Here is a 17,348-nt window from a genome sequence, read left to right on the forward strand (position 1 = left end):
CGCTGCTAACAATGAGACGAGTGTGCATAGGTAAGCTGGTGTTGAACTGAAATGTATTAGATAATTTAATGAGAGGAGAATGAAAATTAGTAGAAATGTATATGAAACAAGAGAGATTGAGTTGCAGAGTGAGACTAAAGACAGATTTGAACGTTGAAAGATACACTCTAGACCAAGAATTGACAAAGACTGAAAGGGAGTTGTACATATGATGCGAGATAATTCACAAGGTTTGGAGTCCTATGAAATGGTTGGATAGAGTGAATGTAGTTATACTTTTATAGCTGCTTATTCATTTTTGAAGTGTGAAAAATCTGTTTTTTATGTTTGTGATAAAATGGCTTATTTTAGCGAACAATAAAATTGGGAGGATAGCTGCTATCTTGCTTTGGTGTTTCTGAGGGTGCATCATGTGAATAAAATTGGTGAAAATGGAATCAAAAGAGAGAAGCTGGGATGTGGACAAGTAATTTTAGACACTTTTGTATTGATTCCTTATTTTGGTGTTCCTTTGAGTGATGATATGAAGATTAGAAAGCTGTTGACTTTATGTGATCAGCTTGAAATGAACGCTAACTGTGCACTAACCAGGATTAACAAAGGAATTATTGCTTTTCGTGCCATGGTTTTTGCACAACCAACAAGCTTTGGATATCTTGCAGAGAAGGTGGAGTGCGCCATGTAATAAAATTAAGACTGTGTTGTACATACATTCCAAATAATACTAGGCTCATTAATCATAATCTTCACATGTGTAAAAAGTTTAATATTTGTTTTTACGTTATTTCTAGTAATACTTATTAGAAAAGGGTTGAAATGTGGGCCAAGATAAAATTAATGACTAGTAACAAAAGAAAGCAGGATGATAATGAGTTGGAGGTTAACAACGCATGGTTCTATGATGAGTTGCAGAATTTGAAAATTCCAGACAAAACAGACGCAGCAAGGGAATTATAAAATGGTTTTGTAATAATATTTTGAGAGGATGGTTATCATCAGGGGAATGTATTGTGATGTGGATTCTACAATAAAAAAAATGTGGCTCACTGGTTAGAGGAGGCAGACCCTGATGCAGAGGTCAGACCCGGGACCAGGGTTCAATTCCCGGCGCGGCAGGGTCTTGAGCTCAAAATGTCCACGGACTCGATAATTCTCGCCTCGGTGCCTACTCGAATCATGGGTTCACACTCTTCATCTCTGGGCAATAGCTTGCTTAATCTCCACTACGGCCCCCCGCGATGGGATGCCTGGTCTTCACCTTGGGGATGCCCAGTAGGGGTTATCTCGCAGGGAAAGCCAGGACGGGTTCCCAAAGCAAGCCCTAAGAGACCTGTCGGTGATTTGGCGCTATATAAATCAAAATTAACATAACATAACATAACATTTAATAAATGAGGCTTAAGGCCTACTCGTGTTTACAGACTGCACACTTTAATGAATGTGGTTTCTAGCGCTTCACACAACCTAGTCTTCCCCCTCGCTGTCTGTACACCACAGAGCTCAGATGGGTCCTTCATTGTTTAATAGGATGAAATTCATTCAGCTCAACAGTCTATTTGCTTTGTAACCTTTATAAAATGTAATGTTCTCTGTTTCTGGTGTGAAGTATTTACAACACTATACAATAAAAGACCATTTTCTAGGCTGAATAGAGACATTGTTTAGGTTTCCAATTGTTTTTTGTGTAAGGCATAAAGGTACAGTGTGTTAACTAGATGTGGTGAATTTGTTTAATATTAACATGTGATGGGTTTTCTGTTTATTTCTTAGATAGTTCAATAGTACTTACTCTCTTTCTTCGTCAGACCATGGTGACAGTACAGTTTATCTGTCTAGAAGTGTATAAAGGTTCACCTTTTTGGGGGATGAGCCAAGATTTACTTCCCGACTCTTAGAGAGCAGACCCCATGTTTGTTTGGTTTATCAATCTGCTCATAGAATATTGTTCATGTTCTTACTTTTCTGTCTTACTAAGTAGTCCTTATGACAAGTGCTCCTTTATTCTCATTTGCCTTGGGCCCATTATATTCGATGATAGATACTGATTCTGCTTCCAATGATGTTTACATCATGATGTTTACATTTATTTGCATTTTTAAATGATTGACTAATCAATGCCCTTTACCTTCAGTATTGAGGTCTTAATTTTTAATAGTTTGCACTTTTGTGTGGATTTTGCTTTCAGTTTCCCCTGGGTTTTACATGACTTGTGTTGGAAATGGCCATTTTAGCCGGGTTATCCCAAACCTATTTGCTTCCTCCTCCCTTGTTTTTCCTCACCTGTGGTTGTTGGCAATAGGACTCTGGGCACTTTACCTCTGCTGATCAGTGCTATAGTGCATATGCTCTCTGTATAAATTGTTATTGGTTATCCATGATTGGCATATTTGTGTTACCAGGAAGTCCCTAGTAAAGTGCACGGAGTGTGCCAGGACTGGTGATTCAAATGCTACTAGTGGGCCTGCAGCACTGATTTTGCCAACCACATGAGTAGCCCTAAAATGAAGTCTCAGGCCTGCCACCGCAGTGCCTGTGTGCAGTTGCTAACTGCCATGCTGACATGACCAGTGTCCACACTGGCCAGACCTAACCCTTCCCTTTCTGTACACATTGGACACCCCTATTGAAGGCCCAAGGTACACCCCTGGGCAGGGTGCAGTGTAGGTGAATGGTAGAGCATGTACTAATGTGGGTGACATGCTCTGGTAGTGAATTACAGCCTTTTTCGTTTTTCACTATTGAAAGGCTATCTTGACCATAGGCTAGAATGGGGAATGCGGTGTATAATTTTTACCTGCAAATCTTCCCATAGGAGCAAGATAGAAAATTGAAGTCTGGTATCCCTGAACTCAGAATTTAATAACACATCTTTTAGGAAGGATGTTTTTTAAATCCTGTGTTTGAAAGCGGCACTTTTAGAAAGTGGCAGCTTTCTTGTCTAACCTTTCTGTGTGCCTTGGCTGTTTGTGAATTGACTGTCTGGTTTGCGATTGACAGTGCTGATGGATTCCAGGAGGCAGAATGAGTCCACCCAGTGGTGAATAGAGAGATTTGCATCTAGAGGGGAGGGAGGAGTTGCACCTGGGACCTGAATAGGACTGTGCCTGCCCCCCACAGTTCTGGCTCCACCCCCTGTGGTGCATATGATGTCTCTGCCCTGCACTGTGAAAGGAGAGAAGGAATCATGTCAACAAAGTGCTCCAGGGCTGTGCTTTCCCTCCATAATGCTGGCTCCACCTCCTCTGGGGTGTCTGATGTTTCTGCTCTGCACTGTGAAATGAAAGAAGGAGTCATGTAAACAAAGGGCTCCAGAACTGGTTTGGACCAGGCTCAGAGCCCTCATGCACAAAGGGAACAAATACTTTTTGGGGTATAAGTACAGGACCCCAAACCACTGAACTTTAGATCATCCTGGAATCAAGAAGGAACCTCTGCCAAGGAGAACGCTGAAAGACTGAAGAAGGACTGTCCTGGTGTGTGCTTGTGGGCTGACCTGCAATTGGTTGGTTGCCAGGTAGAGGGGAAGGACTTTGCTGTGTGCTGTGTCCCCTTGCTTGAGGAGATCTCCAAGGGACTGAGGAGAGCTGGCCTCCTGATAAGAAGTCCCAGGAACAAAAGGACTTCACCCCCAGCTTCCCCTGAACTCTGTTGGGGGAGTTCTGCCCTTCCTAGAGTGCTTGATCCAATTGTGGGGTCTCTGGAAGTTGTGCCTGCTGTTTGGGAAGCTGGACAAGGAGAAAAGAAGACAATCTGTAAAATCCACGCAACGCTCGCTTGCTGAGCACATCCCAGACAGTGGGAAAAAATTCCTGCCGCCGCGAGGATCGAGATCATCACAGTGCCTGTCATCGGTGGGTGAGATCGCCGAACCACTTGCTTGCGGACTGCATCACGTCGATGCGAGTGTCATTGCATCGAGGGGCCGCGAGAGGAGAAGATCGACAATGCACATCGCCGGACCAGAGATAGTCGCCGTCCCGAAGATTGTCACATTGTACCTTTGCGAGACATTTCCTACGAAACCTGCACACCGGAATCCACACAAGGTATCGCATCCCTCCCCATACAGACTGGATTTATCGCAACACGCCCGCTGCATCCAGCGGGGCTGTCGCATCGCCTCCCCAGGGTCTCAGGAGTGATGCATCTCTTGTTTTTCAACGCAGCAGCTTTCACTTGGAACTTTGTTGCATCTAAAGGTACTTTTGGCTAAACGTAACACAACTGTGGATTATTTTAACGCAACCCAAAGAACTCTTTTGAAATCATATCCTTGAACTGTGTATGTTGGATTTTTGTCGTTTTGGTCTGGTTTAGTTTAGATTAGGTTAAATACTTCTATTTTTCTAAACCGGTGTGGAGTCCATTTGTGGCGTTTTCACTGTGTTACTGTGAGGGTTGGTACAAATACTTTACCCATTGCTTTTGATAAGCCTGCCTGCTCGTGCCAAGCTACCAAGGGGATGAGCAGGGACAAATACTTTACACATTTCCTTTTATAAACGTGTCTGCTCGTGCCAAGCTACCAAGGGGGTGAGCAGGGGTTATCTAAAGAGTGTATCCCCCATACCCGGACTAGAAGCAAGGGTCCATAATTGAACATTGGTACCTACTGGAGACCCCCAGATCTAATAACTTGTGTTTAGGGAGTTCATCTTTAAAGACTCACACATAGCCAAGATACATCAATCATCCATTTTAGTGCTGAAAAAAGCTGACAAGTCTAGGGTTGAAACTCTAAAACAAAAACAAAAAGACCCCAAAAAATACAACCTCATTTAGTGCCAAGTCTACCATCACACTAAGTGACAGTGTGTGTTAAGCAATATAGCAAGGTGCTTTGATTGACAGAACAGAGACCATGCATGTTTACACTGGACTAACACCACGTGAAACATGCCCAGACTCAGAATATGCCACTTGCAAATTGTTATTTCTATCAAAGTCATTCAAAACACCAACAATACAATATGTCATTTTTTGATTAGAAAATCTACTTGCTCAATTCAGTGTTAATTACCCCCACATACGTGCTTGTTTACCATGAACATACTCAAGAAAGGCGTCAGCCCGCACTGCCCAAAAACAGCTTGATGATAAACCAATGAGAAAATTGAAGCATTCCTTGGCATCTTGGATGCAACATGTACATCAATTTCTTTTTCAATATAAAGCACATAAAATCTGTAGAGTACAGGCAAGCACAGGATAGTACCAACATTCATCTGCTTGATGAGCCCTTATATTTTAATGAATTCTTGATGACCACCTTTAAATAATACTATAATGAATTCGAGAAGGAACTAAGTAATAGTCTACTAAAAACGTTTAGAATTTTCAAATAGTGTGAAGGCTGTTTGGGTCTACTTGTGACCAAAGAATTCATATGTTTTACAATGCTGTCTCTTAGCTGTTAACCTGTTTAGTCCATTCACAAGATCTCCACAGTGATTAATTAGATATCTCTTCAAGAAGTATGCTCCCCACTCCTGGGCACGCAGCTTTCATAATCACAAGCTGATTGTTCCGAATGTTTAAGCTAAAATTCACAACCACGCCCCATATTGCAAGAGAACCATTAATACTGATTTCGGTTATAACAGGAGATTAATTAATCAATCGGGATTTTGTAAATAAGAACAAACGTACTGCTTTTTCTCTCCAAACAAACCTCGGAGACAAGTGAACGGGAAAAGGGTGCAATATTGTGAGTTATACAGCATGGCACAGGGGTAAACATGAAATAAAAGTAGGATATCATCCTTTCCAAGATGCAGTACTTTGGAATGGGCAGGAAACACAAAACCTATATGATATGACACCCTGCTGTATGGGTATTTATCTGGTGTGGCATTGCCAGAAGGCCATATGTAAAGAGGCTACAGGTGTAAGAAGCATTAATGAAGAAAGGGTTAAGTATTTGATAACCGCTTATGAATGTTTAACCAGGTCTCTCGGTAACCAATCATTATTTTGCTTTACGTATTGCATGGTTTAGCATCACAAAATCGTTCTGAACTACTGCTTATTTGGACTGAGCATGTCCTCGTGGGATATAAGAAGTTTATATGGTAACAATCAGAGCAAAATAGGATATGCTTACTAAACAACAAATGTAATTTCTGCTAAAAGGTAGAGTCAATCGGACCCCAAGAACAGGTACTAAAAGAGCAGTATTCAGAAGTGAACATATGTAATTTCTCAATCTCTTCCATAATTGTGACCGTCAAGTGGGTCTTTATAGTATTCTAAAGCACCCCATTCTGATGCACAACATTGGTGATCCTAATTGTTTATGCATCAAAAATGGCTCAGGAAGCAATGGTCTGAAGTGCTGAAGGATATGGCCCAGAATTTGAAAGGACACAAACTGACACCACTATTGTTAAACACATTCAAAAGAAACACTCCCTTGGTCAAATTCTTAAGCATCATTTTTTTTATATTTTCCAATTATAAAGTGTTAAAAAGGGTTTTCCCCCCTTTGGCGAGGTTTTGAGGTACGACTAACCTAATAGGCATTCTCTAGATTTAATTTATGTGCCATGAATAATTTAATTCAAGGGTGTGGACAATGCACATGCCCCAACTGATATAAAGTAATTTGTAGCAGATAGTATCAACATAGTAAAATAGTGTAGCGGATTTTAAATCAACGTGTTTATTATTTAAAGTACTAATGTAAGCTACAGCCACAAATGTACATCAGACTTGCAGTTATGAATAAAATGTACCGAATACATAATCCTCTCTGTAATATTTAAAAGTAGGTTCGGCTGAAATTACTAATTTCAGGGGTAATTTCACATTATTTCAGTAGATTCACGTTTTGCATGTTACATGAAATTCCCAAAATGATGCTATTACACCACCTTGCATAATTACATGCTGTCCGCAACAACATAGTGCTTTCAGCACTAGTGCTTAACTATTTTGTTTTACCACCGAACGCATCCCGATTTGCAAATTAGATGCAAGAACGCAATTTGACCCAAAGAAAATTACATGAATGCTGCACTTATATTTAGAAGAGGCACAGATACGAAATCAGTAGTATTATCAAATGGTCCAAGGTTAAAAAACCCTAAAGGGTAACTAAGTTAGACAAAGTATGGAAGCAAAGTAAACGTGTCTATATTTAAAATGCATATATCTATATATAGGATAACTAGGGAAATACACAGATGTATGTGTTTTAGGGTAAATAAATGTCAAGTCTGTGTTTACTATTAGTGGTCAAGAGTGTTTATTGATATGTGATAACTATTGGAACAGAAAGCAGGAGCTACGTCAAGTCTTTTCAATGGATGTAAGCCCCCACTTGGCTAAGGACTATAGCCAGATGGGAGCAGAACAACTTTGGAAACTTTCCGACCATTATGCAACACTCAAATGTCACAGCTGTCATATTCAATAAAACCATTATGTGAACTGTTGCTCAAGCAGCCGCATGTCCAGATAAATGTAACAAAAGCACACTGCAGCCGGTCAGCACCACAAAGTAATATGATTTTGAGCTTTAACCTATGAACTCACAGACCAAGATGTTATTCACTCACTAGCAAAGTTCATTAATGACCAAGATACATTGATCAGCTCAGGTATCCTTCCAAACATATGCCACTTGCGCCAGAAACAGCACTAAAAGTTGCAACGCATCTTCAATATTAGAAATAAACATATAAAGTATTGTAATAATGTTTTCAATATTTCAAGAGGCAAAGATTCCTATCATGGATGGGAACTTATATTTTATACCGCATAATCATCTGCTATTAATGGAAAGCCTGCTTATAAAAAGACAAAAGCTAACTAACCAGAAGCTTTAACAGTGTTGACAATGCTATGATGCATATCCACTGTTGGGAAAACGTCTAAACAGGAATCCATGATTTAATGCAGGAATATTTTCAATATAGACTTTTGCAAAAACTCCTACCTTTGATAGCCTCCAAAGCAGATGTCCTGTGTTAATGGACGGGTTAGAGTGACCCACTACTTAGTACTGAACAGCATATACTGTTCTATGGAATGCAACATGTAAATTAAAAATTCTTCTTTGTGTGCATTATAGTCATTGATCTTAATTAGCTCAGGAAAAGAATCTGATGATTTTAAAATCCTTAATTATAGTAAACTAAAAAGCAAGATTTACTCACAGGATCAATAAATTGTCTAATGGAGTGAGCTGTGACTTAAATGTAAATGATGTTCGTACATGAACAAACAACTGCATTTAAAGACCTATGTTGAGTATTTTGTGCTACATAGGGAACAGCAGAGCGCCACTGTGAGAAATAGCCACTTATGTTTTTATATATAGATGTTTACATTAAAACTACATGCAGTGTTAACGATGAGGCAAGATCAGCACCATGTTGCTTGTGGCCTCGAAGCTCATGACAGTTTTTTTCACTAAGGTGTTGAAATCAACTGCAATATTTTGCTGCAAATTATTTTATTTGCTGTTTTATCTTCTCTGCTGAGTTGCGGCGATATCTGTTTAAAATGTGTGACAGCAATTTTTAAATCTGGTCTCATCCCTTCTTTGTTAAACTTTGCACAAGTGTCCCATTATTATGTTCCAAACTGTGTTTTGCTTACTGGGTTGCGATGTTCTACCATCAAACTGGCCATGTTTAAAGTTCTTCTCTTCCAAGATCATTTGCTTATGTTTCAGCTATCTTTAGGTTTTGTATAATCAGGCTGCCACAACATAATATTTCCACCTAAATTGAATTTGCATTCCTGAGCAGTGTCTTGAGCTGTAAAAGAGGGAACCTACCTTTAAAGAACTCATAGAAACCTGTACTGCGTTTATTCGTCCTATGAAATGATACAGCATTCAAAACATTCACCCTAGTTGACCAGAGAGTACGCTAGGTCGTTGCAAACCTTGAAATCCGTTCCTACACCCTTAAACTTAAATCTTCAATTCTGAAGTAAGATGTCTTTCAGAGCAGAGGATTTAAGACTATGTGCTCCACTTCTATTTGAGCACTTATGGAACATTGGTAGCAGGAATAATAAGAGTTCCAAAAAGTCCTCCTTATACCCATCACCCCACTCCCATGTAGAAAGTTGGGTGAATTGTTTAATATGGAGCCCTTTGCACGGTCTGCTTCAAATATACACTGGAAGTAGGCCTCTGCAAGTGCAATCAAGCTAAAGTTATGGGTCCAGATTGCTTCCTATTGGCAGGACCACATTCTTCAAGTCATGGCCTTTTACTTTAGAACCTTTATTTCTAGTAAGCCCAATTAATGCTAAAGCATCATACCAGGCCCAGAATCTGCTGATTTGTCAACTAAAATCCAGGTTCGCAAAAACAGGAAACAGTCTCCTGCCAACATGGAGTGATTTGCTCACTCTACTTGTAGCTGGCTTGACCTATAATGGCATTTAAAAATTGGCCCTCGCCACTTCTACAAACCTTAGTCAGTCGCTTCTGCTTTGTTTAGTCTATTTGCATATATCTACCAAGCACGTTAAAAATCACAGAAAACTTAATTTGCAAAACTCTAAAGCATTAAAATGGTGTATAGCTTTACTTCTAAACCACCAAGTAGTCCAGTGAGATGGTGTGTGTGTTTTTATAGCGTCACCTAGAGAGAGTAATGAAACCCATAGTTGCCAGTGAACATCAAATTCTGGGTGCCCCCAAAAAAATGATTAATTATAGCCTTATACTTAAACTATAATTTTTTACTACGACACACTGAAGCATGTTGCTACCCATTAGACACCACCCTAATACATTACTATATGTGTGTTGGGGAAGTGGTTCAGAATTGCGAGAAGGCATTGTGTCACAACCATTATATAGTCAGAAGCATACCCTTTTCAAATGCAGATATATAAAGTACTTTTACTAAAAAGTCTGACCTTAAAAGTATTTCTGAAAACATCAGAAAACTTTGGCACATGCATAGAATATTTCCAAATGCCAGACAATTCACATTTAGCAAGAACAAACTCACAACAAGTGTTGACAAGCCAGGTTGTGGGGTTTCAAAACATGCTGATCAAAAAAAGCAATTCGAGCAAGCATAATTGTGGCTCATGGCAAATCAGTGTGGTTTGAGTTAAGAGAGCGCGCCGAACAGATGGTCGCTGTCAGTGTAATTGTTTAATGCATTCTTGGCAAAACAGGTTAGTGACAGCTAAGTAAGGTTTAGAGCAAACTCTATTACACGTGATGCCGGGTAACACCGCCCCTCCTCAGTGTTGATCTAAGTACGCTTTAGGGCACTCTCCTGTGCACTATTATGTCACGTAGGCGCCGCCCTACACACAACGTTACAGGCAGGGCCGGCCTTTAGCATGGGCGAGCTGGGCCCAGGCCCAGGGTGTTAATTTACTGAGGGGCGCATGGAGCTGTGTGCAAAAAAGTATTTGCCAACAACAGCACCCTTCTCCAGCCTTGTCCTCTCCCTGCCAGTTTGTTTCTGTATGATTTGCCAGATTAAAGTGGGTTTTAGTCCTTCGTTATCATAGGGCAGGAGATGTTTTTAACACCCCTTTACCCCTTTACCCTCGCCCTTCACCCGCTGACTCCTACTGGCACACATCAACAAAACCCATCCTCTGCACGAGGCAGCAAATCTATGGGAACATTTAGGTGATCTGGGTGAGGATCACGGGATGTTTGTGTTCAGGGGCCAGTCCCTGCTCATCCAGGTACTGAGCAGTAAATAGAAAAGGGACCCCCTGCAGCCTCATTGAATGTACTACCATCAGCAAGGGCGCCAAATCTCTCTCTGCTCAGGCCCAGGGTGCTATCTTAGCAAAGGCCAGCTTTGGTTACAGGGGACATCTTAATGCAGTGGCAGCTAACCACATGATTACTGCAGCCCATGTAGTGGCAATGGGGGTCCACAGTTTACTGGTCTTGGCTGCACAAGCAAATAGATGGGCTGATTTACCTTGCATGCACTGGAACCAGCAGAAACTTTGCAATGACACCGCATCTAACACAAGGTATGTTGCCAGCGGGAACCGAATTAATTTTACAAAGCCCGGATTTCAAAAATGTATAATGAATAAATAATAAAACAAATAAAAAAAACTTTGCACTCTCAAGAATAAACTAACTGCATGTTTAGGGGTGGTGTGCTCGTGCTACTCAAGAGAAACATGGATGTGAAATGGTTAACAGTAACTTTCACTCGTTGATGATTTCATGAAACACTGGCTTGAGTGCTGAAATGTCTAGACCACAAATTCTGACGTGGGGGAGGGGCGAGGGGTAGGAGAGGAGGAGGCTTAGGCAAGGACAAGTCATTTTGCAAGCACAGGAGAACAAATGCGACTATTGACCTTTCTGGACCCCCTCCAATCACGTGTAACCCGATAGCCAATGTGGCCAGCGGTACTTACAGCAAAGCGGGCTTTTTTACTGCACTTCGCAGCGGATTATATCTTCCCGTTCATTTCACTTGCCATAACATGCACATTATTTCACAATATCTGGGCTGCGGAGCCGTGACAGAAAAAAGTAGAGTATACACAACTATTGCGGTATGATGCACTGTTTTGGGCGCATTTTTACTCTCAGTAAATAGCGTCTCACAAATGAGTCCATGCAGAAAACGAGGAGTCTTTTCCTAACCAGTAAGAAAAAAATGACATGCTATTTTATATATTTAATATTATTTCAGTTCTGCTCCAGCAATTCTGCAATAAGATTTGCGTGAGCCGCAACACTAACTATTTTTAGTGTGTATCGAGTTTATTTTCTTAGTACGCTACACTGTCAGACTATTTTAGACATTGTGTAACAACGTTTATAATAAGCGAGATATAACTGGTGCATGCCACACGTGGACGAAAAATGCAATTAAATGAAAAACAAATAGACAAACGCACGTGACTCCAATGCTTTGTGATAACGTAACGTAACCCCTGGGAGGATCACAATAAACAGTTGTTTTCCATCTGTATTATCGTGCATATGATTCTTAAGAGTGCGAGCCTCTCGCTGCTTCTCACATGCGCGGCAGCTAAACAGCCAGTGTCAATACAAACATCAAGCTTCCAACAACAACGCATGCCCGGACTACCATACCACAGTGAGCAACAGCAACACAAGGCAGTGTTAAGTTAATGACCCTGTTATATGAAGACTAACAACACGAGGAAGTGAAAATTCCAACTGGGAGCCAGAGAGCTCTGCCTCCCCGGTCAAGAGTCTGCAGGAGAGGCAGGGGTGCGCCAAGGAAAATCTGCAAACAAAGTATGCCCAGATAAACTACACGAAAACACAACAAAGGTATCCATGTTGCGGGACGTGCTGCATGGACAACAAACCCCCCTTTATCCACCGGAATCCAATAGAGAATGCTGCTTCTTTATACTAACAACACCCGAATGACACTGTATTATCCTGCCACAAACGCTCATCTCGAATATTTCTATCAACGTTCTTAACATCTTCCTTTACTTAAAAAAGAGGAGACAGGAGTGCGACGAGAAACAGACTGCAGGCGATCAACAACGTATGCCGGTTACTTCCAGGCTGAGGCGGTTGTGATGTCAACACTGTTTTGGTGCCACAAATGTGTAGCAGTTTAAAGGAAGACGTCCCTTCGGGTGCTTACACATTCTCTCTCCTCCCCCCCCCCCCCAGTGTGTCCATGCTAATCACAAAAAAGGCAGGTTTACTTTGTTGTTTCAACCACACACAAAAGAATGGCAGCTTTTAAGAGGGCCCGACGTAGCCACAAGCGCCCCTGCCTCAATCCTGAAACAAAAGTTTTTTAATGCTTCCTGACATTTCTGCTTTTCCAACAAAATTTACACACAACATACACCTACTTCACTGTGCTAAAATAATCCATAAAAAAACAAAGATGTCTATTTAGTCAACCAATAAATCTCTCGAGCACTGCACGAGCCAACATTCCGGACCTCTGAGCAAATCACTCGCGGGCAGCGAAGGATAAACATAGTAACAGAGCAGAGCTTTTCGTAGAAAGATGACCACACTGGCATTTGAGATGTAAACAAGTGCAAAACTTCACTCCCTCTATAGTAACCTAGTAGAGTTCTTTGCCGAAAGAGGACACCGTGACATTTCAGATGTAAAGATGTGCAACACCAACATCACTGTACAGTGAGCAGGAAGAGCTGGCTACAGAAAGAAGGCCACCGCGGGATTTTAGATGTAAACCTGTGCAACACCACAATCTATGCGTAGTTACAGGGTAGAGCTGTCAACAGATATGGCAACATCGGTATTTCACACGTAAACATGTGCAAAACCACAATCCGGGCACACTAACACATGAACTATGCAGGTAGATGGTCTAACATGTCAGATGTAAATATGTTATATGTGTAACACCACAGCCTGTGCATAGCAGCCGAGTACTACTCTCTGCAGAAAAAGGACACCCTGATATTTCAGATGTAAAAGTATTGAAACGTTTTTTAGATGCAAGCATGTGCAACACCACAGTCTGTGCATAGTAAAAGAGTACAGGAATATAACACCCTTATAATTCAGATGTAAACACGTGCAACAACACAATCCCTGTACAGTAACATAAGAGTTGGCTGCAGAAAGAGGACACCACCAGTGTTTCAGATGTAAATATATGTAACACCACAGTCCCTGCATAGTATACAGCTCACCGCAGAAAGAGGACACCCTGATACTTCAAATGTAAACACATGGAACACCACACTCCCTGGATAGCAACCTAGAGAAGCTGGCAGCAGAAAGATGACCACACCAGTATTTCAGATGTAAAGCATGTGACACACCACAGCCCATGCAGAGTAACCCTGTACAACTCTGCAGAAAGATGGTATAGTGATATAAACACATGAAACACCACACTCCCTGTATAGTAACCTAGAACAGCTGGCAGCAGAAACAGGACCTACAACATCATTTTAGATGCAAGCATATGCAACACCACAGCTCGTGCATAGTAACCTAGTACAGAGTGCAGACACCCTGCTATTTCAGATGTAAGTAAACACGTGCAACACCACAATCCCTGTCCAGCAACGAAGGGCTGGTTGGAAAAAGATGACCACACCAGTATCAGATGAAAGCAAGTACAATCTGCGCATAGTAACCGAGCCGAGCTCTAAGCAGGAGGGCCCCAGACCAGTGATCAGATGTAAGGTACAAAACCACAATCGAACTGAACTTTCTGCAGGAACATGCAACTAACATCCCAGATGTAAATATGTGCAGCAACGCAATCTTAGTACAGTAACCCGAACGATCAGCAAAAAGATGACTTTGCTTGCATTCTAGAAGTCAAAATGGGGAACGCCACAATGCCTGCATAATAGCAGAGCAAACATGAGCAGCACTGGCATGTGCAACATTGCTATAAGAGACTGAGACTGCAGAGAGGATCACATTAAATGTCAGATGCAGCTACACTCCCTTTATATTAACCCAGTAGAACTCTGCAGAAGGCTGACCACACTAACATTTCTGATACATGTGTGCACCACCATCCTTGAACAGACTGGGGCTCTGTGCAGAAAAACCACCTCACAAACGTTTCATATGTAACCGTACAAAACCCCTGTATCATACCAGATCAAGGACCCTTCAATAAGCAATCAAGTTGATGTTTCAGATGTAAACATGTGCAAAACAATGACCATAGACCTGAAGAACTACAGGAACATGCCACTCTAAGCAAGTAATATAAACAAGTACACTGGCTACTACCTCCCCTATATTAGTGGGAAGCCCAGCACTAAGCTGACCGCTCAGGTTTCATATGCAGGCATGTGCAGCACTGCATGTCTGAATAGTAACAGAGTAATGTCACCTGCAGAAAAGCCACCACAATGATGTTCCATAGGCATACGAGTGCACTTTGAGCAACAGGGAAACTTTAGTTATTCCCTTGATAGTAAAATATTAGTGCCGCCTGCAAAGAGTGATCACAATGAAGATTCTAATATGTACAGCATCACGAACCGGGTGCAGGGACTGACCAGTCGGGTCTGCAGAAGGGTAGGAAGATGTGCACAATGGATACGTGCCTTGGCAATGCCAAGAACTCCACTGAGTAAGAGACCAGTCCTCTCTGCCGGAAAGTAACAACGTGCGCACTTCAGTTACATACACGTGCAACACCAAGGACGAGTCCTCTACAGAAAACACCTGACACTTACATTTCTGATTTAAACACGTGCATCCCCACCATCTGTCTACAGTGACATACGAGTGTTCTATACAGAACAGCAACACCATTCACTTCTCAGATATTAAACACCACGATCCTTGTATCCCAATAGCCAAATGTTCCCTGTAGAGTGTGGATCACACTCTCAATTTAGACATATAGATGTGGAACCCTACAATACCGGACTTCGGGGTGGGGGTGTATACGTGGGCACAAGACACCTCATTTTACAGCTAAAGAACACACTCTCCTGGGAGACCAGTACATGCATTTTCTTCCTATGCAATATCGCGGATCCTTGCCATTAAACATCGCTTGTTTACCATTTAGCCTAGCATCAGACATTTGCTTACAATAAAACCAGCCAAACCAGGAGGACTGCAAAGAAAACCCTAACTTAACGCACACAATTAGAAAAGCAAATAGTCACCTTGTTGTAGCTGTAGTAACCCAAACACTGGGAAAAGTCCAGATTGGAGGGGTCTCCCGGAAGGGAACTGCCAGCCGCCGCCGGATAAAATCGTACATCCATAGTCGCGTTATTTTTCTAACTATTTGTTAGAAGAAGTGCCCTCGAGGGACCTCCGAGAACGTCTGTTTTCGTTATAACCAGGCTCATTCACAGTTCAAGTTGCTGAGCCCTGCATCAGGGTGCAGAGCCAAGGGGGCACATAAATAAACACGCACAGGAAACACGAAAGCAAGAAGTCCACCTGGATGTCTGTACCTTGTTCCGAACAGGAGCCGGGCTGCTGTTTTAATTTTTTTTAACGGAGTGCCAAAGGATCTGCCCGTGCATTCAGCAGCAGCTGCTGTACACAAAGGAGCCACGCGACCAGCACTGATAAGCGCCAGCTCCCCCCACTCTGCTCCCCGCCCGAGAGAGGATGCTCGCAACACGCACAAAAGATGTCCCAACAAAAAGAAATCAAACGAAAACCAGAGAGCGCGACAGGACCAAACAGCTCCCGGCGAGAGGGGTGCAGCAGCGCCCTGCACTTCCACTAGGAAACAAAGTACAACTCATGCAGAAACTCCTTCCTCAGCGGGAACCTAGCAAAACGTGAGTTGCTTGAAGGAAGGGTTGAGTTTGTGGGGGAGGGTAGCCTTCCACACCCAAGTCTTAGGTGGTGCCGGTGGAAGTGTCCGGAGAGGTGGGAGCTGTTACTTGCACCGCTCCCCGGGAGGAATGAATAAAGTAAGATCGAGTGAGAAAAAAGCTCGAGACCACTCCCACAGGGCCGCGAGCACCCCTCCCACTGAGCGCAGCTGCCACTGTTTACACACATCAGCTAGCAGCATCGCAAACGTTTTCTTGCAGGACCAGCTCGGGCTGGAGCCGTTCGGAGGGGGGGGGGGGGGGGGGGGGGGCGGGGAGTGGAAATGTAATGCGCCTCCCGATTGGCTGATCACAGCATAGAGCCTGAATAGTTGTTTTTGGTTGGACGGTTTTAGTTGCCTGCCTAGTTCGTGTTCTCTTTCTGTGCCCAGAAGAAAGTACAATTAGAACGTTTTTTTATTGGCATTGCACAGTCTCCAATACAAGTTGTATTGTATTATACAACTATCCACAGAAATGTGGCAGTTGTGTAAGAGGCTGCCATGCCATGGACACAATCATTCAACTGCCAGGACATTGAGGGTGGGACAGAGCAAACTGAGTGCTAGGTCAGTGGAATTATAAACGAGCCAGTGGCATGGCAAATGAATAATATTAGAACAGGGGCAATGTATCAGGTTTGTGAGGTTAGGGCAGACGCAATTGAATGGCAAACACGTGAAACTAGGATGTAGCCAATAGAAAGCAAAACTAGAGCTAGGCGGCAGCTATGTTAGTGTGGCAAGGGAAGAGCCAGTCAGTTTCAGTTTGTTTATTTATTTCGAAGGTTAAAAACCATCATGAAAATACATCACAGTAAAAAAAAACATGATCACAAACTTTCTTAACAACATATCATTAAAAAAGGAAGGAAAAGGGGCATCACTTTTTAAAAAGAAGGGTTTTTGTGAGTAGTAGGACCAAAGTGCAGATGAGATACAAAAGCCCCGCATCACATAATAGATATCTCCCTTGCCTACCAATTTCAACAGCCCATAGTGTTTCTCAATTTAAAAGCAATTTTAAGAAAAGTTATAATAGCACATAGGGTTCGCATTTCAGTGGCTCTTTGTAGAAACAGTAAA

At 42.2% G+C, this 17,348-nt stretch overlaps 1 protein-coding gene across 1 annotated transcript in view; it reads right to left on the bottom strand.

Annotated features, from left to right (window-relative positions):
- Positions 1-16,355, bottom strand: part of TOX3 (TOX high mobility group box family member 3) — a 198,655-nt gene extending 182,300 nt beyond the window's left edge. The window contains exon 1 of the mRNA XM_086945173.1: positions 15,595-16,355. Coding sequence (XP_086801299.1) covers positions 15,595-15,696 — 102 coding nt within the window. The 5' untranslated portion in view covers positions 15,697-16,355. The remainder of the gene's footprint in view (positions 1-15,594) is intronic.
- Between the last annotated feature and the right edge of the window lie 993 nt (positions 16,356-17,348).

Source organism: Lissotriton vulgaris, chromosome 12 (genome assembly GCF_964263255.1).
Source record: "Lissotriton vulgaris chromosome 12, aLisVul1.2, whole genome shotgun sequence".
Lineage (NCBI taxonomy): Eukaryota > Metazoa > Chordata > Amphibia > Caudata > Salamandridae > Lissotriton > Lissotriton vulgaris.